The 27164-nt window shown below is 34.2% G+C and overlaps 1 protein-coding gene across 1 annotated transcript; it reads left to right on the forward strand.

Annotated features, from left to right (window-relative positions):
- Positions 1 to 12134: 12134 nt before the first annotated feature.
- On the forward strand, positions 12135 to 22130 carry hsd3b1 (hydroxy-delta-5-steroid dehydrogenase, 3 beta- and steroid delta-isomerase 1). The gene is made up of 3 exons (XM_061970874.2): positions 12135 to 12837; positions 16813 to 16977; positions 20328 to 22130. The coding sequence occupies exons 1-3, from the start codon at positions 12687 to 12689 to the stop codon at positions 21134 to 21136; spliced, it is 1125 nt and encodes a 374-aa protein (XP_061826858.1). The 5' UTR covers positions 12135 to 12686; the 3' UTR covers positions 21137 to 22130.
- Positions 22131 to 27164: the final 5034 nt, after the last annotated feature.

Genomic DNA, 27164 nt, shown 5'->3' on the forward strand with positions numbered 1-27164 from the left:
AGTTTTTATTAACTAACTTCAACCGATACAGTACCAATTCCAGCTACCTGGAAAATCGATACCAGCACCAATTTTCGTTACTCTTGTATTAATTGTTTAAAAAAAAAAAAAAAAAAATCTCATTTTTATTGCAACCTCTAAACATGAGCTGATTATGGTAACTACTGTCCATTTTTTTTAATCTTGTTTTATTATCATCATATTATCATTTGCAAGTATGACAGTAAGTTACAATCACAGCTGCAAGTCCAAGACGCTAGATTAGCTTAAAAAAAGCTAGCATGCTGATGTTAGCATGCTAAAATAGTAACTGTAGCACGCGTCAAACACCAAAGTATATTATTCGGCTATGTATACCTGAAGAAAAGGTTAAAATTGCTAGCATGGTAATGTTAGCATGCATCAGGTGACTCGGTACGGTGTATACCTATAAAACCAGCTAAAAAAAAACAAGCTAGCCAACCAACGTTAGCATGCAAACAGGTAGCATTTGCCAAGTAACAAAATATATAACACTGAGGTGTATTCCTGTTAAATTAGCTTAAAAAAGCTAACATGCTAATATTAGCATGCTAAAATACTAACCGTAGCACGCGTCAAATACCAAAGTATATTATTCGGCTATGTATACCTGAAGAAAAGGTTAAAATTGCTAGCATGGTAACGTTAGCATGCATCAGGTGACTCGATATGGTGTATACCTATAAAACCAGCTAAAAAAAACAAGCTAGCCTACCAACGTTAGCATGCAAACAGATAACATTCGTCAAGTAACAAAATGTATGACAATGAGGTGAATACCTGTAAAATTAAGATTAAAAAAGCTAGCATGCTAATGTTAGCATGCTGAAATACTAACTGTACCACGCGTCAAGTACAAAAATATTTTAATCTACAAGGTATACCTGAAGAATGTGTCAAAATTGCTAACATGGCAACATTAGCATTCATCAAGTGACTCATATTAGACTCCGTTGTATACCTATAAAATCAGCTAAAAAAGCTATCCTACTAACGTTAGCCTGCAAACAGGTAACATTCGTCAAGTAACAAAATGTATGACAATGAGGTGAATACCTGTAAATTTTGATTTAAAAAGCTAGCTATTAGCATGCTAAAATACTAACCGTAGCACGCCTCAAATACCAAAGTATATTATTCGGCTATGTATACCTGAAGAAAAGGTTAAAATTGCTAGCATGGTAATGTTAGCATGCATCAGGTGACTCGGTACGGTGTATACCTATAAAACCAGCTAAAAAAAAACAAGCTAGCCAACCAACGTTAGCATGCAAACAGGTAGCATTTGCCAAGTAACAAAATATATAACACTGAGGTGTATTCCTGTTAAATTAGCTTAAAAAAGCTAACATGCTAATATTAGCATGCTAAAATACTAACCGTAGCACGCGTCAAATACCAAAGTATATTATTCGGCTATGTATACCTGAAGAAAAGGTTAAAATTGCTAGCATGGTAACGTTAGCATGCATCAGGTGACTCGATATGGTGTATACCTATAAAACCAGCTAAAAAAAACAAGCTAGCCTACCAACGTTAGCATGCAAACAGATAACATTCGTCAAGTAACAAAATGTATGACAATGAGGTGAATACCTGTAAAATTAAGATTAAAAAAGCTAGCATGCTAATGTTAGCATGCTGAAATACTAACTGTACCACGCGTCAAGTACAAAAATATTTTAATCTACAAGGTATACCTGAAGAATGTGTCAAAATTGCTAACATGGCAACATTAGCATTCATCAAGTGACTCATATTAGACTCCGTTGTATACCTATAAAATCAGCTAAAAAAGCTATCCTACTAACGTTAGCCTGCAAACAGGTAACATTCGTCAAGTAACAAAATGTATGACAATGAGGTGAATACCTGTAAATTTTGATTTAAAAAGCTAGCTATTAGCATGCTAAAATACTAACCGTAGCACGCCTCAAATACCAAAGTATATTATTCGGCTATGTATACCTGAAGAAAAGGTTAAAATTGCTAGCATGGTAATGTTAGCATGCATCAGGTGACTCGGTACGGTGTATACCTATAAAACCAGCTAAAAAAAAACAAGCTAGCCAACCAACGTTAGCATGCAAACAGGTAGCATTTGCCAAGTAACAAAATATATAACACTGAGGTGTATTCCTGTTAAATTAGCTTAAAAAAGCTAACATGCTAATATTAGCATGCTAAAATACTAACCGTAGCACGCGTCAAATACCAAAGTATATTATTCGGCTATGTATACCTGAAGAAAAGGTTAAAATTGCTAGCATGGTAACGTTAGCATGCATCAGGTGACTCGATATGGTGTATACCTATAAAACCAGCTAAAAAAAACAAGCTAGCCTACCAACGTTAGCATGCAAACAGATAACATTCGTCAAGTAACAAAATGTATGACAATGAGGTGAATACCTGTAAAATTAAGATTAAAAAAGCTAGCATGCTAATGTTAGCATGCTGAAATACTAACTGTACCACGCGTCAAGTACAAAAATATTTTAATCTACAAGGTATACCTGAAGAATGTGTCAAAATTGCTAACATGGCAACATTAGCATTCATCAAGTGACTCATATTAGACTCCGTTGTATACCTATAAAATCAGCTAAAAAAGCTATCCTACTAACGTTAGCCTGCAAACAGGTAACATTCGTCAAGTAACAAAATGTATGACAATGAGGTGAATACCTGTAAATTTTGATTTAAAAAGCTAGCTATTAGCATGCTAAAATACTAACCGTAGCACGCCTCAAATACCAAAGTATATTATTCGGCTATGTATACCTGAAGAAAAGGTTATAATTGCTAGCATGGTAACGTTAGCATGCATCAGGTGACTCGATATGGTGTGTACCTATAAAACCAGCTAAAGAAAAACAGCTAGCCTACCAACGTTAGCATGCAAACAGGTAACATTCGTCAAGTAACAAAATGTATGACAATGAGGTGAATACCTGTAAAATTAAGATTAAAAAAGATAGCATGCTAATGTTAGCATGCTGAAATACTAACTGTAGCACGCGTCAAGTACCAAAATATTTCTAACTACAAGGTCTACCTGAAGAATGTGTTAAAATTGCTAACATGGTAACATTAGCATTCATCAAGTGACTCATATTAGACTCCGTTGTATACCTATAAAATCAGCTAAAAAAGCTAGCCTACTAACATTAGCATGCAAACAGGTAACATTCGTCAAGCAACAAAATGTATAACAATGAGGTGAATACCTGTAAATTTAGATTTAAAAAAGCTAGCATGCTAATGTTAGCATGCTGAAATACTAACCGTAGCACGCGTCAAATACCAAAGTATATTATTCGGCTATGTATACCTGAAGAAAAGGTTAAAATTGCTAGCATGGTAACGTTAGCATGCATCAGGTGACTCGATATGGTGTATACCTATAAAACCAGCTAAAAAAAACAAGCTAGCCTACCAACGTTAGCATGCAAACAGGTAACATTCGTCAAGTAACAAAATGTATGACAATGAGGTGAATACCTGTAAAATTAAGATTAAAAAAGCTAGCATGCTAAAGTTAGCATGCTGAATTACTAACTGTAGCACGCGTCAAGTACAAAAATATTTTAATCTACAAGGTATACCAGAAGAATGTGTTAAAATTGCTAACATGGTAACATTAGCATTCATCAAGTGACTCATATTAGACTCCGTTGTATACCTATAAAATCAGCTAAAAAAGCTAGCCTACTAACGTTAGCATGCAAACAGGTAACATTCGTCAAGCAACAAAATGGATGAATACCTGTAAATTTAGATTTAAAAAAGCTAGCATGCTAATGTTAGCATGCTAAAAATACGAACCGTAGCACGCGTCAAACACCAAAGTATATTATTCTGTTATGCATACCTGAACAATTTGTTAAAATTGCTAGCATGGTAACATTAGCATGCATCAGGTGACTCGATATGTATACTGTATACCTATGAAATCCGCTAAAAAAAACAAGCCAGCCTACTAACTTTAGCACGCAAACAGGTAGCATTCGTCAGGTAACAAAATATATGACACAGGTGTATTCCCGCTTAAAAAAGCTAATGTTAGCATGCTAAAATACTAACTGTAGCACGTGTCAAGAACCAAAATATTTTTATTCCACAAGGTATACCTGAAAAATGTGTTAAAACTGCTAACATGGTAATGTTAGCATACATCAAGTGACTGAAAAATGACTGGTGTGTATCTATAAAATCAGCTAAATAAAAAAGCTAGCCTACTGAAGTTAGCATGCTAACAGGTAGCATAGGGCAAGTACAAATACTTGACGCTGACCTGTATACCTGCAAAATTTGCAGGAAAAAAAACTAATATTAGAATGCTAACAAATGTGCAAAATTAACTAAATAGCGCTAAAGATGACAGTTACTTTTTAAGTGCGGGGGTAAATATGTTGGAACATAAATGTTTTCAAGCGTAAAACACACGGAGAATGTCTGTGGACGACAAAAAGGAATCCTTCAGGTGGTGTTTCTTTTTATTCTTATAATTCCTAATATAATTAGCAGGGCTGTTAAAAACAACGAATCAACTCATGCGATTATTCCCTAAAATGATCGTATTACTCACGGAAATGTATTTTGACTCGACGTGCTGCTTTGTCGTTGTTATACGGGCAGTGATCTGGTCAGTGTATAAATAAACATACATAAATACATGATTTCAAAATTAAATAAAAATAATGGCTTTTTTGCCGATATCCGATTTTCCGATATGGTCCAACTCTTAATTACCGATTCCGATATCAACCGATACCGATATATACAGTCGTGGAATGAACACATTATTATGCCTAATTTTGTTGTGATGCCCCGCTGGATGCATTAAACAATGTAACAAGGTTTTCCAAAATAAATCAACTCAAGTTATGGAAAAAAAATGCCAACATGGCACTGCCATATTTATTATTGAAGTCACAAAGTGCATTTTTTTTTTAACATGCCTCAAAACAGCAGCTTGGAATTTGAGACATGCTCTCCCTGAGAGAGCATTAGGAGGTTGAGGTGGCCGGGGTTGAGGTGGGGGGTAGGGGGTAGCAGGGGGTGTATATTGTAGCATCCCGAAAAAGTTAGTGCTGCAAGGGCTTCTGGGTATTTGTTCTGTTGTGTTTATGTTGTGTTACGGTGCGGATGTTCTCCCGAAATGTGTTTGTCATTCTTGTTTGGTGTGGGTTCGCAGTGTGGCGCATATTTGTAACAGTGTTAAAGTTGTTTATACGGCCACCCTCAGTGTGACCTGTATGGCTGTTGACCAAGTATGCTTTGCATTCACTTGTGTGTGTGAAAAGCTATAGATATTATGTGATTGGGCTGGCACGTGAATGCAGTGCCTTTAAGGCACGCCCCCAATATTGTTGTCTGGGTGGAAATCGGGAGAAATTCGGGAGAATGGTTGCCCCGGGAGATTTTCGGGAGGGGCCCTGAAATTCGGGAGTCTCCTGGGAGGGTTGGCAAGTATGACCGGGAGGCGCAACTGCTCTGTACTTCTCCTTACGTCCGTGTACCACTCCGCACAGTGGCGTTTTAAAAAGTCATAAATTTTACTTTTTGAAAGCGATACCGATAATTTCCGATATTCCGATATATTATTTAAAGCATTTATCGGCCGATAATATCGGCAGTCCGACATCTCTAAAAAAATACTATGGTAAAATATTCTAAAAAATAAAATAAATACAATTTCACAGTTTTGAACAAATAAACAACAAACTTTCTAATAAAATATTTAAGAAATTAGGACATTCTGGCAATAACCTTTGTGTCCAAATAATGGGCCTTTTCTAGTTAATTAATTCATGCAAGCAAGTAATAATCAGTGATTACTCACGATTAAACCAAATTGAAAAACCGTGATTAATATGATTTCACTGCCGCCTGGTGTCTACTTTCAAGCCTCTGTGCTATAAAACATCAATAAAATATTTGTTTTACCATTTGTGTTGAAATCCTCTGCTTTTGGAGGTGACAATGAACAAAAAAGCTTCAAAATATGCAACTTTTGCCGCAGCGTTCGGAAAAAGGCGGCGCAAAACGAGCCTGGAAGTGTCTTGTGTGTTCCTCCATTCTTTTTTTGTTCCGTTTTTTTAATACACGTTTTGTGATGTTTTTTTTTTCCGAAACCAAGCCACCGTGTCAGACCTTCACCTTCCGATAAGAGCGGGCTGCCGCCTTATCAGCGGCTGCAAGGACAAGGACGAGCGCTCGGAAACATCCAAGCGCCGTCTTCTCCGAGGCCTTCAGCCGGTATTTCTAAAAGTCCAAACATGCCGAGGTCGAAGCTTGTGCACGCTTGTGCACGCTTATTCCCCCCCCACGTGGAACACAGCTTTCTAAAAGTGCAGCCTTTTGCAGTCCGGGGCTACTTTTTTGTTGGCCCACATAAAAACAGCAAAAAGTCTCGACGTAGGTAATCATCATTGAACAATAAAACAATATAAACAAGTATCAAATAGTTATAGTTGCATATTACTTACACATGCAAAGTCTCCAGGGCATATTAGAAAGTATCCAGTAACAAATGTGTCTGCATCATTCAACTTACTGTGAAGTGAATTATATTTATATAGCGCTTTACATAGTGAAACCCAATATCTAAGTTACATTTAAACCAGTGTGGGTGGCACTGGGAGCAGGTGGGTAAAGTGTCTTGCCCAAAGACACAATGGCAGTGACTAGGATGGCGGAAGCGGGAATCGAACCTGGAACCCTCAAGTTGCTGGCACGGCACTCTACCAACCGAGCTATGCCGCCCCTGCAACATGAGCAATTTGTTACATTTTTTCTGTTACACATGCAAAGTCTCCAAGGCATATTAGAAAGTATCCAGGAACAAAAGTGTCCGCATCATGAGCAATCCTTCATAATTTTTTTTTTTTGTTGGCCCACGTAAAAACAGCAAAAAGTCTCGACATAGGTAATAATCATTGAACAATAAAACAATATAAACAAGTATCAAATAGTTATAGTTGCATATTCCTTCCACATGCAAAGTCTCCAGGGCATATTAGAAAGTATCCAGTAACAAACGTGTCCGCATCATTCAACTTACTGCATCATGAGCAAGCCTTCATTAATAAAAAATTTTGGCCCACGTAAAAACAGCAAAAAGTCTCGACATAGTTAATAATCATTGAACAATAAAACAATATAAACAAGTATCAAATAGTTATAGTTGCATATTACTTATCAGGGATCAAACGTATCCGCATCATTCAACTTACTGCATCATGAGCAATCCATTACATTTTTTTTGTTGGCCCATGTAAAAACAGCAAAAAGTCTGGACATAGGTAATAATTATTGAACAATAAAACAATATAAACAAGTATCAAATAGTAATAGTTGCATATTACTTACACATGCATAGTCTCCAAGGCATATTAGAAAGTATCCAGGAACAAACGTGTCCGTATCATGAGCAATTCTTCATAATTATTTTTTTTTGCTGGCCCACGTAAAAACAGCAAAAAGTCTGGACATAGGTAATAATCATTGAACAATAAAACAATATAAACAAGTATCAAATAGTAATAGTTGCATATTACTTACACATGCAAAATTCTCCAGGGCATATTAGAAAGTATCTAGTAACAAACGTGTCCGCACCATTCAACTTACTGCATCATGAGCAAGCCTTCATTAATTTTTTTTTTTTGGCCAGCGTAAAAACAGCAAAAGGTCTCGACATAGTTAATAATCATTGAACAATAAAACAATATAAACAAGTATCAAATAGTTATAGTTGCATAATACTTACACATGCAAAGTCTCCAAGGCATATTAGAAAGTATCCAGGAACAAACGTGTCCGCATCATGAGCAATCCCTCATAAAAGAAAAAAAGTTGTTGGTCCACTTAAAAAAACTGCAAAAAGACTGACATAGGTAATAATCATTGAACAATAAAACAATATAAACAATTATCAAATAGTTATAGGTGCATATTACTTACACATGCAAAGTCTCCAAGACATATTAGAAAGTATCCAGTAACAAACGTGTCCGCATCATTCAACTTACTGCATCATGAACAATCCATTACATTTTTTTTTGTTGGCCCACGTAAAAACAGCAAAAAGTCTCAACATAGGTAATAATCATTGAACAATAAAACAATATAAACAAGTATCAAATAGTTATAGCTGCATAATACTTACACATGCAAAGTCTCCAAGGCATATTAGAAAGTATCCAGGAACAAACGTGTCCGTATCATTAGCAATCCTTCATTTTTTTTTTTTTTGTTGGCCCACGTAAAAACAGCAAACAGTCTCAACGTAGGTAATAATCATTGAACAATAAAACAATATAAACAAGTATCAAATAGTTATAGTTGCATACTACTTACACATGCAAAGTTTCCAAGGCATATTAGAAAGTATCCAGGATCAAACGTGTCCGCATCATTCAATGTACTGCCTCATGAGCAATACTTGATTAATTTTTTTTTGTTGGCACACATAAAAAAACAGCAAAAAGACTGACATAGGTAATAATCATTGAACAATTAAACAATATAAACAAGTATCAAATAGTTGTAATTGCATATTACTTACACATGCAAAGTCTCCAAGGCATATTAGAAAGTATCCAGGAACAAATGTGTCCGCATCATGAGCAATCCTTCATAAAAAAAAAAGTTGTTGGCCCACTTAAAAAAACAGCAAAAAGTCTGGACATAGGTAATAGTCATTGAACCATAAAACAATATAAACAAGTATCAAATAGTTATAGTTGCATATTACTTACACATGCAAAGTCTCCAGGGCTTATTAGAAAGTATCCAGTAACAAACGTGTCCGCATCATTCAACTTACTGCATCATGAGCGTAATTTCATTAAATATTCACTAAAAGTGGCCACCCTTGTGTTCCGAGGCCTGTCTTTCGTTCACAATCTGGTGTGGAATTCCTCAGGGCCATGTTCCAGGTCCACTTTCGCTCCAGTAAGAACTAACCTTGCTGCATAAAAATGTGTCCGCATCATTCAACTCACTTTGTTAGGAGCCTAAAGGGGATGAATTGTTTTCATGCATTTTGGTGTGAGCTTGCACCTAATTTTGAATGCAGCTGTTAGCAGGGTTTTGCAGCAGTCTGGACGTGCTCATTTTAGACATTAAGGTAAGCGCCCGGCCGAACGGTGAATCACATAAAAAAGGTAAGATAAAGTATTATATTCATATAATCTTGGCCTGCACATAATCACATGGACATGTCACATGCCGTGACATAAATGCTGCTTCAAAAAACTGCCTTTTATTATTATCGCACAGCGTGCACATGTACCTATTGTTGTCACCGGGTGAATCTATGGAACGTTAATGAGGTCCATTTTTGACCGTGTGTGGAAAAAAAATCCCTAATAACAACTTCATAATATATCAGGAAGACAGACTTAAAAAAATATATATATAAACAGTTATAAAAGCGACAGTGAAGCAAAATGTACACAAAAGCATATCCAATACACACATATCTAGACCACAAGGAAGTATTTTAAATATTGATTAAAGTCATTATATGTCCCCTTTTACTCAACGATACTAGTTTTTGTGTGTATTGAATGTTTTATTGCAACATTTCAAAGTGAGACGTTTATGATAACTGCTCCAGTTTGGATATTTTTGAGTCTCCTTTGCAAGTATGACATTAAGTCACAATTACAGATGCAAGCCCAAGACATTAGCTGGCAGCTGTGTGTAATTTATGGAGTTTTTTGGTTGTTGTTGCGCACTACAAAGTGTTAATACTGTAAGTATTGTACTTATTACGCACCAGCTGTTTGATTGTAACGTGCATCTTAGTTGTAGTTTTTCATTAACAAGGTCGGAGGCGATGGAATCGCCATGTAAAATCGCTAATGCTAATCAGTAGCATGTCGATGGCAAAGCCAATGTATATTAGCATCAAGCTAGCACATGTTTGGAAAAGTGGAGCCTTACTTTACTTACGTTGGCGCGTTTTTTTTTTTAAGTAAATTTTTTTGTTGGCACTGAAAATGGCAACGTTACCTAGAGGTACTTTGGCTGAGTCCGCTCTCAGTGCCGCTGGAGTGATCGGCAAGTGCCGAAGTGCGAAGAGGGCGGGATTCGGTCAGTGCCAGAAAAGTACCCGTCCCTACTCACCATGAATAAACTAAATTGTACAGTTGCAGTAGGTAAAGTTGTATTTTTTTTCCCTCATTCCTGTGAGAACCCTGCGTGTGTCTGAAAAATTAAGGAGTGGAACAATCCAGGATTAGCTGCAGTGGGCTCAAACAACCACAGGGTAGCATCTTTATTAGGTCGGTAGTGTTTCTTCAAAATATACTTAACATATGTACAAAGTTTAGTTAGTAAAAATAATAAAACAATATTAACTTATGAATTAATTAGAAAAACATTAGAAGCTCTAAAAATAAATAAATAAAAATATACTTAAAATATAAATATTTTTTTAGCTACTTAATTAAAAATAAATTAAACTTATGAAATAATTAGAAAAAAATATTAGAAGTTCTAAAATAAAAATAAAATAAACTTAACATATAAAGAAAGTTTAGTTAATTAAAAATAAATTAAACTAACTTATGAATTAATTTGAAAAATATGAGAAGCTCTAAATGTAAAATAAAATATACTTAAAATATGAACAAAGTTTAGTTAGTGAAAATATTAAAATAATACTAACTTATGAATTAATTAGAAAAACATTAGAAGCTCTAAAAATTAAAAATTAAATATACTTGAAATATAAAAAATGTTTAGTTAGTTACTTAATTAAAAATAAATTAAAGTACCTTATTAATTAATTAGAACAATATTAGAAGCTCTAAAATAAAATAAAATAAAATATACTGAAAAAAATATGAAAAAGTTTCGTTAGTGAAAATAATAAAACACTAACTTATGAATGAATTAGAAAAATATTAGAAGCTCTAAAAATTAAAAATTAAATAAACTTAAAATATAAAGAAGGTTTAGTTACTTAATTAAAAATAAATTAAATTAACTTATGCAATAATTTTAAAAATATTAGAAGTTCTAAAATATATATATATATATGCATATATATAATTGAAATATAAAGAAAGTATAGCTAGTTACTTAATAAAAAAAAAAATTCAACTAACTTATGAATCAAGTAGAACAATATTAGAAACTCGAAAAATAAAAATTAAATACTTAAGATATAAATAAAGTTTTGTTAGTTACTTATTTAGAAATAAGTTAAACTAACTCATTAATCATGAATTAATTAGAAAAATATTAGATGCTCCCAAAATAAAATAAAACATACTTAAAATATAAACAAAGTTTAGTTACTTAGTTGAAGTAATAAAATAATACTCACTTAAGGATTAATTAGAAAAATATAAGAAGCTCTCAAAATAAAAAGGAAATATACTTGAAATATAAAGTAAGTTAGTTGATTACTTAAAAATTAATTAAACTAACTTATGAATTAATTTGAAAAATAGTACAGGCTCTGAAATAAAAATAAAATAAACCTAAAATATAAAGAAAGTTTAGTTTCTTAATTAAAAATTAATTAAACTTGCTTATGAATTCATTTGAAAAATATGAGAAGCTCTCAAAATAAAAGAAAATATACCTAAAATATGAACAAAGTTTAGTTAGCGAAAATAATACTAACTTATGAATTAATTAGAAACACATTAGAAGCTCTAAAAATAAAAAATATAAAATATACTTGAAATATAAAGAAAGTTTAGTAAGTTAGTTGTCAAAAAATAAATAAATTAAACTAACTTATTGATTAATTTACAAACTTACAAGAACCATAATAAAAACTGTTTAGTATGTAACTGAACATTATTATTTCATACAGGCACACTAGGTTATGCAGATACACAATAATATTGTTATTATTTTTATTCTATTCTTAAATCGCAATACAACAGTAAAAATGTCAGAAAAAAAGAGCAAAAAAAATAGATATGTAATGAGTAAAATCTGAAATGTCCTAACTAATAATTAATAATAGTGTACTTAGTCACCTATAAGACAAAGCTGATATAACATCTGTTTTTAGTAATATTAATATGGCCCATGTATACTTTGACTTTTCAGTAAGCGGCTCTTGGTGGGAAAAACTTAGACACCCTCAAACAAAAGTATCAAAAATTTAGATTTGACAATCTATATTAGAAAATGAAGATATGGAATAGGCGGTATTGATACTGAAATATCGATAACAGACGTAATCGTTCAAAATGTGGCCCCTGGGGGGAAGACAAAATGGTTGACGAGGGCCTCTAACGCGAATGTTTTGTTTTCCGAGTCTTGGGGTGTTAGAGAAAGGCGGCACACCCTCATCAGGAGTTGTTTCATTTCAACATGGAGGTTACACGGCGAGTGGTCACATGCTCTTTTGAAGAAGTAGCTGAAAGTGAAAGGTCTTCTTTTTGTGGCCAAGCATCTTTGTGGTCACATGACCCGAAGAAGGGGCATCGACAACAAGACGGGTCCACATTCCTGCTCTCCTTGGGAGAGTCCCTGTTTCCTGCTGCCTGCGTCACAGCCCGTCCCACTTGGCGAAGGTCCCGGTCGCCACAGTCCTGGCTTATAAAGAGTCCCAGAACCCGTTTGCGGCTCCCACGTCCGACTGCTTTGTCCCGACCTTGTTTTTGCTTCGCGCGCGAGCCATGTCTCTGGGGGGTGAAGTGTGCGTGGTGACGGGAGCGTGTGGCTTCCTGGGAGAGAGGCTGATCAGGACCATCCTGGACCAGGAAAAGGTGGCCGAGATCCGACTGCTGGACATGAAGGTCCAAACTCAACTGCTGCAAAGTCTGGACGGTAAATGGACAAGACCGATTCTTCTTTGAACTCACTCTTGTTCCAAATTACACTAGAAATCACTTTAATATCACAGACACCATCCTACGGTATGCTAATTAGGGATGGGCACTTTTTGGGCGGCAACGCCTTCCAGCAGGCAAAAGACATTGATACAACGTTGATTATACGCACATGTCCTTCAAAACTGATTTTGAAACAACGTTGAAAAATAGTTGTATTTGTTCATTGAGACAACATTGATGTCTAATGTTGTATCCACCTTGTTGGTCGGGAAATTACCACATTTCAATTTCAAATCAACGTCAGAACCTAACATTGGATGAACGTTGGCAAAAAGCATGTTGTTTCAATGTTGTATTTGTGTTGTAGAACATTGGTTGGGAAATTACCAAATTTCAATGCTCAAATCAACGTCACAAGCTGACATTGAATAAACGCCGTCAAAAAGAGTGTCGTTTTTAATGTTGTATTTGTGTTGTAGAGTATTGGTTGGGGAAATTACCAAATTTCAATGGTCAAATCAACGTCAGAACCCAACATTGATTAAATGTTGTCAAAAAGCATGTTGTTTCAACGTTGTATTTGTGTTGTAGAATATTTGTTATGAAATGGCCAAATTTCAATCGTCAAATCAACGTCAGAACCCAACATTTAGTAAACGTTGTGAAAAAGCAGGTTGTTCCAACGTTATATTTGTGTTGTAGAATATTGGTTGGGAAATGACCATATTTCAATGGTCAAATAAGCGTCACAAACTGACATTGAATAAACGTCGTCAAAAAGAGTGTTGTTTTAACGTTGTATTTGTGTTGTAGAATATTGGTTGGGGAAAATACCAAATTTCAATGGCCAAATCAATGTTAGAACCCAACGTTGATTAAACGTTGTCAAAAAGCATGTTGTTTCAACGTTGTATTTGTGTTGTAGAATATTGGTTGGGAAATGACCAAATTTCAATGGTCAAATCAACGTCAGGACCCAACATTGCATAATTGTCGTCAAAAAGCATGTTGTTTCAACGTTATTTTTGAGCTGCTCAACGTCAGGACCTAATTCAACAAGTTCTCAACATTGTTTCAATGTCTTGTGCCTGCTGGGTTGACTCTTTAGATCAGGGTGTCCAAAGTCTGGCCCAGGGGCTATTTCCAGCCCGCAGGTCATTTTTTAACGGGCCCGCTGCACATTCCAAGAACATTATTACCAAAAAAAAGTGGAAAAAGCAAATATGTGAAATGTAAGGAGAAAAAGTTGCAATGTTAACTCTAATAACACAAAACTGACATGCAGACTGGTTGTTTTCAACTGTTATTGCTTAAAAATAATAATGAATCAAAATCAATGTTGTTATGAATTATTGACATATTTAAGGCTCCTATTACTTCACATAAAAATATTTCAAAGTGTTTTTTGGGGAAAATATTGCATATTTTGTGTGTTTCCTATTAAAAAAAACAAGGTTTTTTATGACAAAAAGGGCATAACAAAACAACAACAAAAACATATAATAAAAACTTATTATTGATGGATGGATCGGAAGTTGATCTAGAAATTCAAGTGATGAAAGTAAACAAAGTATGACTTATTTTTAACACTTTAATGAGTGGGACCCTTTTGGATCCCTGAGAATTATAGTGGGATTTTTTTAAACTGTCATTGGTCAAAAAATAATAATGAATCAAAATCAATGTTGTTATGAATGATTGATCTATTTAAGACTGCAATTACTTCACATCAAATATTCCACTTTGAAAAAATAAAAAATAAAAAATTGGGGAACATTTTGCACATTTTGTGTTTTTGCCATACAAAAAAACAGGAAAGAATTGCATAAAATATTTAAAAAAAAAATCTTTATATCAACAGATAGATCTGAAGTTGATCTAAATATTGAAGAGTTGATAAAAAAATAATATATAACTTATTTTTTTACATTTTTATTACTGAGACCCTTCTGCGTCCCCGGAACTAAACGTGAGTGAAGTCTTAAAGGTTAAATAAATATATAAATATATATTGTATTGGTTTTAAAAAAAGAAAAATATCAGAATGGACGCTGCATTCTTTAATTTTTCAGTGTGCAGCTTTCAGAGGAAAATGTTTTGGACACCTGTGATCTACATCAAGTCTTATTAATATTTTGTTTTATTTTTTCAACATTTCAAAGTGTAATATTTGATGTGAAGTAATTTGAGCCTTAAATAGGTCAATCATTCATAACAACATTGATTTTAAATCATTATTATGTTTTTGAGCAAAAACAATAAAAATTACAAATTTTAAGGGCCCCACTCATAAAAGTGTTCCAAATTAGTCTTACATTTCCATCCATCCATCCATTTTCTACCGCTTGTCCCTTTTGGGGTTGCGGAGGTTTCATTTTTTAAATCTTTTTTTAATTTCAACGCTTAACTCTCTAACCCTTTTCAAGCCTTGCATAAATGTCTCTGCCAAAATGTAAAAAAAAAAAGTGTGTTGTTGTACTGTGCAGGTTTGAAATAAATAATTTAATTCAGTTCAATTCAGATCAACCTCAGATCTATCTGATGTTTTTAAAGTTGTTATTATTTTTCATGTTTTTTGTTGTTTTTATGTCCTTTTTATTCATGGAAAGCGTAGTTTTATTATGGCAAAAACACAAAATATGCAATATTTACCCCAAAATATTTTTTCAAAGTGTAATATTTGATGTGAAGTAATTGGAGCCTTAAATTGGTCAATAATTCATAAGAACATTGATTTTGATCATTTCCTTTTCTTTTTTTTTTTTTGAGCAAATACAGTTTAAAATCAAATTCCCACTAAAATCGTCAGAGATCCAAAAGGGTCCCACTCAAAACAATGCTAAAAATAAGTCATACATTATTTTATTTATTTATATATATATATATATATATATATATATATATATATATATATATATATATATATATATATATATCTATCTTTTTTTTTGTGATAGAGTGATTGGAGCACATACTTGTTGGTCACAAAAAAACATTCATGAAGTTTGGTTCTTTTATGAATTTATTATGGGTCTACTGAAAATGTGAGCAAATGTGCTGGGTCAAAAGTATACATACAGCAATGTTAATATTTGCTTACATGTCCCTTGGCAAGTTTCACTGCAATAAGGCGATTATAAGGATTTTTTAAATTTTGTTTTGTTCGTTTTTTGCCCTTTTTGCCAAAGAACATTTTTCTTTTAACATGGCAAACACACAAAATATGCCATATTTCCCCCCCCCCAAAAAATATATCAAAGTGGAATATTTGATGTGAAGTAATTGGAGCTTCAAATAGGTCAATACTTCATGACATTGGTTTTAATTAATTATTATTTTTTGAGCAAAGACAGTTTTAAAAAAAACAACTCTAAAATTCTCAGGGATCCAAACGGGTCCCGCTCATAAAGTGTTCAAAATAAGTCATACATTTTTTTTTAACTTTCAACACTTAAAACTCCAGATCAACTTCAGATCCATCCGTCGATTATACGTTTTTATAATTTTTTTTACATTTTGTTTGTTTGTTTTACGCCCTTTTTGTCCTGTAAGTTAGTTTTTCAATAGCAAATACGCAAAATACGCATTGTTTTCCCCAATTCTCAATATGTTTTTCTTGTGAGCAATGACAGGAAGGAAGTATAAACATGTCTGCATGGCAGCTTTGTGTCATCAGAGTCAAGATCAGCGCCAGATCGGTTCAAATGTGAAGGGTATCCATCCCTACATACTATAGTTGGTATCATTACTGTTGATATTTGTATCGATACGCCCACCTTTGTGTACATTCAAGAGCTCTAGCTTAGCAGTTAGCTGTGCATTTTGTATCCTCCTACGGTGTGCAGTGCAGCATGTTTAGCTATTCCTCGCCTTGTCGTCCTCCAGTGATAACGTTACTTTGCCGCCATGGAGGTGAAGATTGTTTTTTAAAATGAACCTGTGTGTGTTCTATTGACATGCTGCCTTCCAGACTGCAGAGGCGACACCAAGCTCAGCGTGTTCGAGGGCGACATCCGGGACGCCGACTTCCTGAGGAGAGCCTGTCGGGGGGCGTCGCTGGTCTTCCACATCGCCGCCATTATCGACGTGATCGACGCGGTGGACCCCGACGAGATCTACAGCGTCAACGTCAAAGGTGGACACGCTAACACGGAATGTTGTGGTTCGTCGGTCGTCGCGCTCTAAGAGCACAGCTCAAAGCATGCGGTGGTCATTTTGATATTTTTATTTTCAAATAGTAAAACAAAATATATACTTATTTTTTTCAACTTTTAGGGATCACCTCAAGTTTGGTCCCGGGGACCCAAAAGGGTCTCAGTCATAAAAAATGTTCAAACGGAGTCATATATTATTTAAATGTCTCGTTTAACTTCAGATCTATCTGTTGATATAAAGTTTTATTATTTGTTTATGTTTTATGACCTTTTTGTTAAAGAAAAAAATGTTTTTTATGGCAAAAAGACAAAATATGCAATATTTTCCCCCCGAAATATGTGTATTTGATGCAAAGTAATTGGAGCCTTAAATAGGTCAATAATTCCTAACAACATAGATTTTAATTAATTTAAGTTTTTTGAGCAATGACAGTTAAAAAAAAATCCCACTAAGAATTTTAGTGGGATTTATTTTTTTAATTTTCATTACTCAAAAAATAAAAAATAAATCAATTGACCTATTTAAGGTTCAAAATAATTCACACTTTGACAATTTTTTGGGGGAAAATATTACATATTTTGTGTATAAAACAATATTTTCCTTGACAAAAAGGGCATACTTTTTTTCTTTTTTTTTAAACACATGAAAAGAATAATAAAAACTTGTAATCCAACAGAGAGATCTGAAGTTGATCTAAAGACTTAAAAATAGGTCGTTTTTTTTTTTTTTTTACTTTCAACATTTAACACTTTTATGAGTGGGGCCCTTTTGGATCCCCAATAATCTTAGTGGGATTTTTTTAAACTGTCATTCCTCAAAAAATAATAATGAATCAAAATCAATATTGTTATGAATTATTAACCTATTTAAAGCTCCAATTACTTCACATAAAATATTACACTTTGAAATATTTTTTGGGGGAAAATACTGCATATTTCGTGTAAAAAACAACATTTTCTTTGACAAAAAGGGCATAAAACAAACAAATTTATAAAAACACATGAAAAATAATAAAAATGTGTAATCAACAGAGAGATCTGAAGACTTAAAAGTTGAAAGTAAAAAAAAAATATATGACCTATTTTTTTAACACTTTTATGAGTGGGACCCTTTTGGATCCCCAACAATTTTAGTGGGATTTTTTTTAATTGTCATTACTAATAAAATAATAATGAATCAAAATCAATGTTATGAATTATTGATTTATTTAAGGCTCCAATTATTTCACATTATATATTACACACTTTGAAATTTTTTTTACAAAAAGGGCAAAAAACAAACAAATTAAAAATACACATGAAAACATAATAAAAAGAGAGAGATCTGAAGTCCATCTAAAGACTTAAAGGTTGAAAGTAAAAAAATAAAAAATTAAATAAAATTAAATAAAAAAAAAGACCTATTTTTTAACACTTTTATGAGTCGAGCCCTTTTGGATCCCCAAGAATCTTAGTGGGATTTTTTTTTTAACTGTCATTCTTCAAAAAATAATGATGAATTAAAAATTATTATTATAATTTATTGACCTACTTAAGACTCCATATAATTCACATCAAATATTACACTTTCAACTTTTTTTGTGTGTGCATATTTTGTTTTTTTGCCATAAAAAAACAGGGTTTTTTTCAAATAAAAAATAAAACATTGCGTTATATATCGACAGATAGACCTGAAGTTGATCTAGAGATTTAACGATGAATAATAACATAAAATATATAATATTATGTGACTCATTTTTAACACGATTATGCCTGAGACCATTCTGGCTCCCCGGGACCAAACTTGAGGAGAGCCCTGAAGGTTAAAAACTATAAAAGTATTGTATTGATTTTCAAAATCTAACATATCAAAATGGTCCCCACATGCTTGGAAAAAGTTTGGACACCCCTGCTGTCCAGTGTTGCCAGGGTCTTTTATGAGTGGGACGCTTTTGGATCCTGAAGGAGGAGATATATATATATACATATATACATATTTAAGAGTTATTTCTTTCTATAGTCATATTTGAAATAGCTAGTGTTTTCCATTTGTACTCTTTTATTTTTTCTTCTTCTTATGTCCGCTAATGCACTTTGAGTTACCTTGAGCTTTGCAATGTAGGGAGTTGGAGTACTCCCTTTTTTTTTATCTCATCCTGAGCTGAACAAGGAACTTGTGTATTCCTTCTGAAGGGTGGGGGCTATTGGCATATTGAAGAAGTAGGCGTTTTCGTAAGAGGGTTAGATCATCTTGGGTAGCAGATTGAATGTGTTGTTTTAAGGTGGTATCCCAAAGCTTTAGAATAAATTGCAAAATACCTATTCTGTTCTGGTGATCATTCATACTCAGCTTATATGTCATTCGAAAGAACTTGGGATTGACCAGTAACTTAAATTCCCTTGGAGGAAGAACTGGTCCAAACGCAACAATCCCCAAGATTTGTAGTGGGATTTATTTTTTTAATTTTCATTACTCAAAAAATTAAAAAATAAATCAAAATCAATGTTGTTATGAATTATTGACATATTTAAGGCTCCAATTACTTCACATCAAATATTAAACTTTGAAATATTTTTTGGGGAAAATATTGCCATTAAAAATCTTAATAAATGTAATAGTTTAGAGTAGTATAGAATAGAATAAAATAGAGACTTATGCGTTGAAGAAAAAATGTATCACTTCTTATTTTTATCACTTTTATGAGTGGGACCCTTTTGGATCTCCAATCATTTTAGCGGGATTTATTTTTTTAATTTTCATTATTCAAAAAATAAAAAATAAATAAAAATCAATGTTGTTTATTGGCAGAAACACAAACAATTGAATATTTCCCGCCCCCCAAAAAATCTATGTTATGAATTATTGATTTATTTAAGGCTCCAATTATTTCAAATTATATATTACACTTTGAATTTTTTTTTACAAAAAGGGCGTAAAACAAACAAATTAAAAATACACATGAAAACATAATAAAAAGAGAGAGATCTGAAGTCCATCAAAATGTTCAAAGTAAAAAATAAAAAAAACAACCTATTTTTTAACACTTTTATGAGTCGAGCCCTTTTGGATCCCCAAGAATCTGAGTGGGATTTTTTTTTTTTAACTGTCATTCTTCAAAAAATAATGATGAATTAAATTATATGAATTATAGTATTATGTGACTTATTTTTAACACGATTATGCCTGAGACCATTCTGGGTCCCCGGGACCAAACTTGAGGGGAGCCCTAAAGGTTAAAAACTATAAAAGTATTGTATTGGTTTTCAAAATGTAACATATCAAAACGGTCCCCACATGCTTGGAAAAAGTTTGGACACCCCCCACCAAACCATGACGTCTTCTGTCCTACAGGAACACAACTGCTTCTGGAGGCGTGCCTTCAAGAGAGCGTGGCGTCCTTCATCTACACCAGCACCATCGAGGTGATGGGCCCCAACCCCGAAGGCGAGCCTGTTGTCAACGGCGACGAGGACCTGGTCTACAAAAGCTCCCTCAAGTTCGCCTACAGCAAGACCAAGAAGGAGGGGGAGGACATAAGTCTGCAGGCCAACGGCGAGCTGCTCCACAACGGGGGGCGGCTGGCCACCTGCGCCCTGAGGCCCATGTTCATCTACGGCGAGGGCAGCCGCTTCCTGCTGGGCCACATGGTGGACGGTCTGAGGAACAAGGACGTGCTCTACAGGACCTCGCTCCCCGAGGCCAAGGTCAACCCCGTCTACGTCGGCAACGTGGCCGCCGCCCACCTCCAAGCCGCCCGCAGCCTCAAAGAGCCGTGGCGGAGAAGCGAGGTCGGGGGACGGTTCTACTTCGTGTCCGACGACACGCCGCACGTCAGCTACTCGGACTTCAACCACGTCCTGATGGCGCCGCTGGGCTTCCGCATCCAGGACCGCCTCATGGTGCCGCTGCGCCTCTTCTACCTGGTCTGCTTCATCATGGAGGTGGCGTGCATGCTGCTGCGGCCCTTCTACCGCCTGGTGCCGCCCATAAACCGCCAGCTGCTCACCATGCTCAACACGCCCTTCAGCTTCTCCTACCTGAGAGCCAGGAGAGAGCTGGGCTACACGCCCACGTACACCTGGCAGGAGGCGCGCATCAACACCATCCAGTGGCTCGCCGAGCAGCTGCCCAAGGAAAGAGAAAAACTCTGGAAGAAATGAATGCGGACCATCCGGAAAAGCAGGGGGGGTCCAAACTTTTCCACTCAAACAGGAGGGGGATTTACCTGACACATGAAACGTGACAAAAAACACACTTCAGCCGCCAGATGGCAGTAGAGTGTTGAATATCTTAAAATGAGCACAGCTTTTAGCACAGTTGCGATGCAGAGTGGCATTTTCCATCATTTTCAGCAGACTGCATTGCAAAATGGTTAACCCCCACTCTTCCTCTCATCCACACAAAAATAGGGCCATATGAATCCCTTCCCTACTGTACACTGAATATGAAAGCATGCAGTGGCCATTTTCATTATTTTCATTATCAAAACCAATAAAATCTATTAAAACATTTTTTTTTACCGTGAGGGCCCCCGGGACCCAAATGGTCCCACTCATAAAAATGTTAAAAACAAGGATTTTTTTTTTTTAATTATTCGACACTTACAGTAAATGTGTAGATCAACTTTAGGTCTATCTGTCAATACAAAGTTAAAACATTTTTTTAATGTTTTATGCCCTTTTTGTCAAAGAAAACTTATGGAAAACACACAAAATATGCAATAATTTCCCTCAAAAAAAATTGTAAGTGAATATTTGATGTGAAGTAATTGGAGCCTTAAATAGGTCAATAATTCATAGCAACATTTATTTGGATTCATTTATATTTTTGGAGCAATGACAGTTTAAAAAAAAAAAATCACACTAAAACTATTGGGGATTCAAAAGGGTCCCACTCAAACATTTTAAAAACAAGTCTTTTTTTTTGGTATTATTATTATTTCAACGCTTACGGTAAATCTGTAAATCAACTTCAGTTGTATCTGTTGATACAAAGTTAATACATTTTATTTTTAGTTTTATGCACTTTTTGGCAAAGAAAACACATTTTTTATGGCAAAAACACAAAATATGCAAAATTTTCCCCAAAAAAATGTTTAAGTCAATATTTGATGTGAAGTAATTGGAGCCTTAAATAGGTCAATAATTCATAAAACATTGAAATTATGCAATCTTAAAAAATCTTAGTGACCCTGTAAGACCCTGCATATATATGGATCCTAAAAAAAGACAAAAATGCTGCAATGAATAAAAGAAACGCTCTAAAATGTAATGATGACTGATTTAAAATTAATTATTATTTTTTGGAGCAATGACAGTTTAAAAAAATAAATAAAAATCACGCTAAAATTATTGGGGATCCAAAAGGGTGCCACTCATAAAAATGTTGAAAACAAGTATTTTTTTTATCATTAATATTTTTTCAATGCTCAAAGTAAATCTGTAGATCAACTTGAAAGTTAAAACATTTTTTCAATGTTTTATACCCTTTTTGTCAAAGAAAACCCTGTTTTTTTTATGGCAGAAACACAAAATATGCAAAACTTCCTCCCCCCAAAAAATGTAAAGTGAATATTTGATGTGAAGTAATTGGAGCCCTAAATAGGTCAATAATTCATAATAACATTGATTTTGATTCATTATTATTTTTGGAGCAGCGATAGTTAAAAAAAAATGGCACTATAATTCTTGGGGATCCAAAAGGGTCCCACTCATAAAAATGCTAAAAACAAGTATTTTTTTTATTATTAATATTTTTTCAACGCTCACAGTAAATCTGTAGATCAACTTGAAAGTTAAAACATTTTTTCAATGTTTTATGCCCTTTTTGTCAAAGAAAACCCTGTTTTTTTATGGCAGAAACACAAAATATGCAAAATTTCCTCCCCCCAAAAAATGTAAAGTGAATATTTGATGTGAAGTAATTGGAGCCCTAAATAGGTCAATAATTCATAATAACATTAATTTAAATTAATTCGTATTTTTGGAGCAATGACAGTTTAAAAAAAAAAAATGTACTAAAATTCTTGGGGATCCAAAAGGGTCCCACTCATAATAATGTTAAAAACAAGTCTTTATTTTTTTAATCATTATTATTATTCAACGCTCACAGTAAATCTGTAGATCCACTTCAGGTCTATCTGTCGATAAAAAGTAAAAAAAATAAATGTTTATGTTTTATGCTTTTTGTCAAAGAAAACCTTGTTTTTTATGGCAAAAACACAAAATATTCAAAATTGTCCCATCAAAAAAATTCCAAGTGAAAATTTTATGTACGTGGAGCCTTAAATAGGTCCATAATTAATTACAACATTGATTTTTATTCATTATTATTTTTAGAGCAATGACAGTCTTGGGGATCCAAAAGGGTCCCACTCATAAAAATGTTAAAACAAGTATTTAAAAAAAATATACATTATTCAATTATTATTCAGATCAACTTCAGGTCTATCTGTCAATACAAAGTTAAAACATACTGTATAACTTCGTAATTGACACATACTAACTGTTAGCATGCTAACTTTTTTTTTTTTTAGCTAATTTTACATGTGTACACTTAGTGGTCATATAACTTGGTACTTGATGCATTATAACTGTTAGCATGCTAACATTAGCATGCTAGCATGATATCATTACTAAGCTAACTTTTTTTTAGCTAATTTGCAGCTTAACACACCAATCATAAAACTTGGTAATTGACACAAGCTAACTGTTAGCATGCTAACGTCTTTTTTTATTTTTTTTAGCTAATTTTACATGTGTACGTTTCCTATTCATATAACTTGGTACTTGATGCACTATAACTGTTAGCATGCTAACCTGCTCAGCCAATTTTGCAGCCAAACGCCTGAGAGTCATATAACTTGGTACTTGACACATGCTGACTGTTAGCATGCTAACATTAACATGCTAGCAAGTTAACATTACTATGCTAACTTTTTTTTTTAGCTAATTTGCAGCATAACATCTCAGTCATATAACTTGGTTTATTGACACATGCTAACTGTTAGCATGCTAGCTTTTTTAAAGCTAATTTTACATGTGTACACTTTCTAGTCATACAACTTGGTACTTGATGCTTCATACGTGTTAGCATGCTAAAGTTCGCATTTAAATTCGGCTTGCAAATTTCAGCATTAGCATTATACACAATGTTTAAAGTCACATTTTTAAATGTCACGCAAGTGTAAAAAGAAGTTAACCCCAGTATAAAACAACCAAGATCAGCTAAAACTGTCCATGTAAAGTGAATAATCTGCTCCGGGGTCATACTACAGCCATCGTAAAAACCTTTAATAAGAATACACAATGTTTTAGGTCACATTTTAAATTGTTATGCAAGTGTAAAAATAAAAAATAAAAAACAAAAAAAATGATACTGTTATCAGAGCCTTGAGTATTGTCCGATACAATATCAGCAGGACTCACACATACTTTTTTTATTTTGTGGTGTGGAACCTACAAAAAGGTTTAATCGATGGTAGCTATTAAGGTTGTACGGTATACCGGTACTCGTATAGCGTCGCGGTACTAATGAATCAAAAACGGTACTATACTCTGTTTGAAAAAGTACCGGTCCCCGGGCACTTCGTCACGTTGTGACATTGCTGGTTTTGCGAGCAGAAGATCATGTTCGACAACGCACACACACAGAGTACTTACAAGCAGACACAGTGTGTAGACAGAAAAGGGAGAACGAACGCATTTTGGTCTAAAAACTAACGATAAAAGTGAAGTTATAACACTGAAACGCCCTCAGTAAGAGGTGCTTTAAGACATGGCTAGCTAGCTAGCGGCGAATGTCCATTCGCAGTCTACAGTGTTTTAGCTACTTCTAAATCACTAATTCTTGTCTCCATGGCGACTAATAAAGTAAGTATCATCCCTGCAGGACGAGGAATAGCTAAACATGCTTCACTACACACCGTAGGTGGATACAATAGCTAACTGCTAACAGCAAGCTAGCACCCTGAATGTAAACAAATGCCATGTGTGGATCTACACCTGACATCCACTGTAATGATACCAAGTACAACAGCGTATCTCACGCCTGGGCAATTATTTTGACTCGGGGGGCCAAATTTAGAGAAAGAAATGTGTCTGGGGGGCCGGTATATCTATTTCTAGGAACACTAATACAAAACCTCACAATAATGTCTGATTGAATGCTAAAAACAGACCGCCTTGAAAAACGGAATGGAATTTTTTTTTTTTTTTTTACAGAATGAGACGCCCTGAATGTACATGAAAATAAAGAATGTGGGATTTACAATATTAAAAACTATGAAGGATAAAACACTGAATATTGACAACATATGAACGTCACACCCCCTCTCCATCCACATATTTTACAACTAACAAAAATGCAACAAACACAGCGACATATGAACGCGAAGGGTAAAATAAACAAAACACCTACAATCTGATATATCTGATGTATCACTAAGCTTTAGAACTTTGTCGTAAAAATCTTCTTCTGGGTCTGTCCCTGACACCCGCATTTCAGGCTCTGGAAACACTCGGTGGAAACGCTCCCCACCCACACTGCTTGGTGCCTCGTCTGAGCTGCTATGACGTGGATTACCATAGTATCTAATTAGATGATCATAGTAACTTATTAGATGACCATAGTAACTCATTAGATGACCATAGTAACTCATTAGATTACCATAGTGACTTATTAGACTACTATAGTAACTAATTAGATGACCATAGTAACTCATTAGATGACCATAGTAACTCATTAGACTACCATAGTAACTAATTAGATGACCATAGTAACTCATTAGATTACCATAGTAACTTATTAGACTACCATAATAACTAATTAGATTACCATAGTAACTCATTAGATTACCATAGTAACTCATTAGATGACCATAGTAACTCATTAGACTACCATAGTAACTCATTAGATGACCATAGTAACTCATTAGATGACCATAGTAACTCATTAGATTACTATAGTAACTCATTAGATTGCCATAGTAACTCATTAGATGACCATAGTAACTCATTAGATGACCATAGTAACTCATTAGATTACCACAGTAATTTATTAGACTACCACAGTAACTAATTAGATTACCATAGTAACTCATTAGATGACCATAGTAACTCATTACATGACCATAGTAACTCATTAGACTACTATAGTAACTCATTAGATTACCATAGTAACTCATTAGATGACCATAGTAGCTAATTAGATGACCATAGTAACTCATTAGATGACCATAGTAACTCATTAGACTACCATAGTAACTAATTAGATTACCATAGTAACTCATTAGATGACCATAGTAACTCATTAGATTACCATAGTAACTTATTAGATAGACTACCATAGTAACTAATTAGATTACCAAAGTAACTCATTAGATTACCATAGTAACTCATTAGACTACCATAGTAACTCATTAGATTACCATAGTAACTCATTAGATGACCATAGTAACTCATTAGATTACCATAGTAACTTATTAGACTACCATAGTAACTCATTAGATTTCCATAGTAACTCATTAGATGACCATAGTAACTCATTAGATGACCATAGTAACTCATTAGATTGCCATAGTAACTGGTATATCATGCAAAAGCGCAGATTCCAAGCATTGAAATACTTAGTATAGTTGAAGACTTACGGTCATTAGAAAACATGACTGCACATCATAATGGCAGCTACACTTTCCATCCTAAAGATCGAAAAAAATTATTTGGGAATGTCCGGCGGGCCAGATTGAAAAGCTTAACGGGCCACATGTGGCCCCCGGGCCTTAATTTGCCCAGGTCTGGCGTATCTAGTCGATACTACTATAATTACATTGATATTTTTTATCGTCAAAAAATCTTTTTTCCTTTTTAAAAAAAATAATTCATATTATGTTCATAAACTCAGGAAATACGTCCCCTGGACACATGAGGACTTTGAATATGACCAATGTATGATCCTGTAACGACTTGGTATCGGATCGATACCTAAATTTGTGGTATCATCAAAAACTAATGTAAAGTATCCAAATAAAAGAAGAATAAGTGATTATTACATTTTAACAGAAGTGTAGATAGGACATGTTAAAACAAAGTATGGATGGAATGGAAGAATGGATTAATAATCCATTTTTACAGCTTGTCCCTCATCATTTTGACAAAATAGGTAGAGAAATGACACAATATGTTACTGCAT

The sequence above is a fragment of the Nerophis lumbriciformis genome, linkage group LG13, assembly GCF_033978685.3.
Source record: "Nerophis lumbriciformis linkage group LG13, RoL_Nlum_v2.1, whole genome shotgun sequence".
NCBI classification, from domain to species: domain Eukaryota; kingdom Metazoa; phylum Chordata; class Actinopteri; order Syngnathiformes; family Syngnathidae; genus Nerophis; species Nerophis lumbriciformis.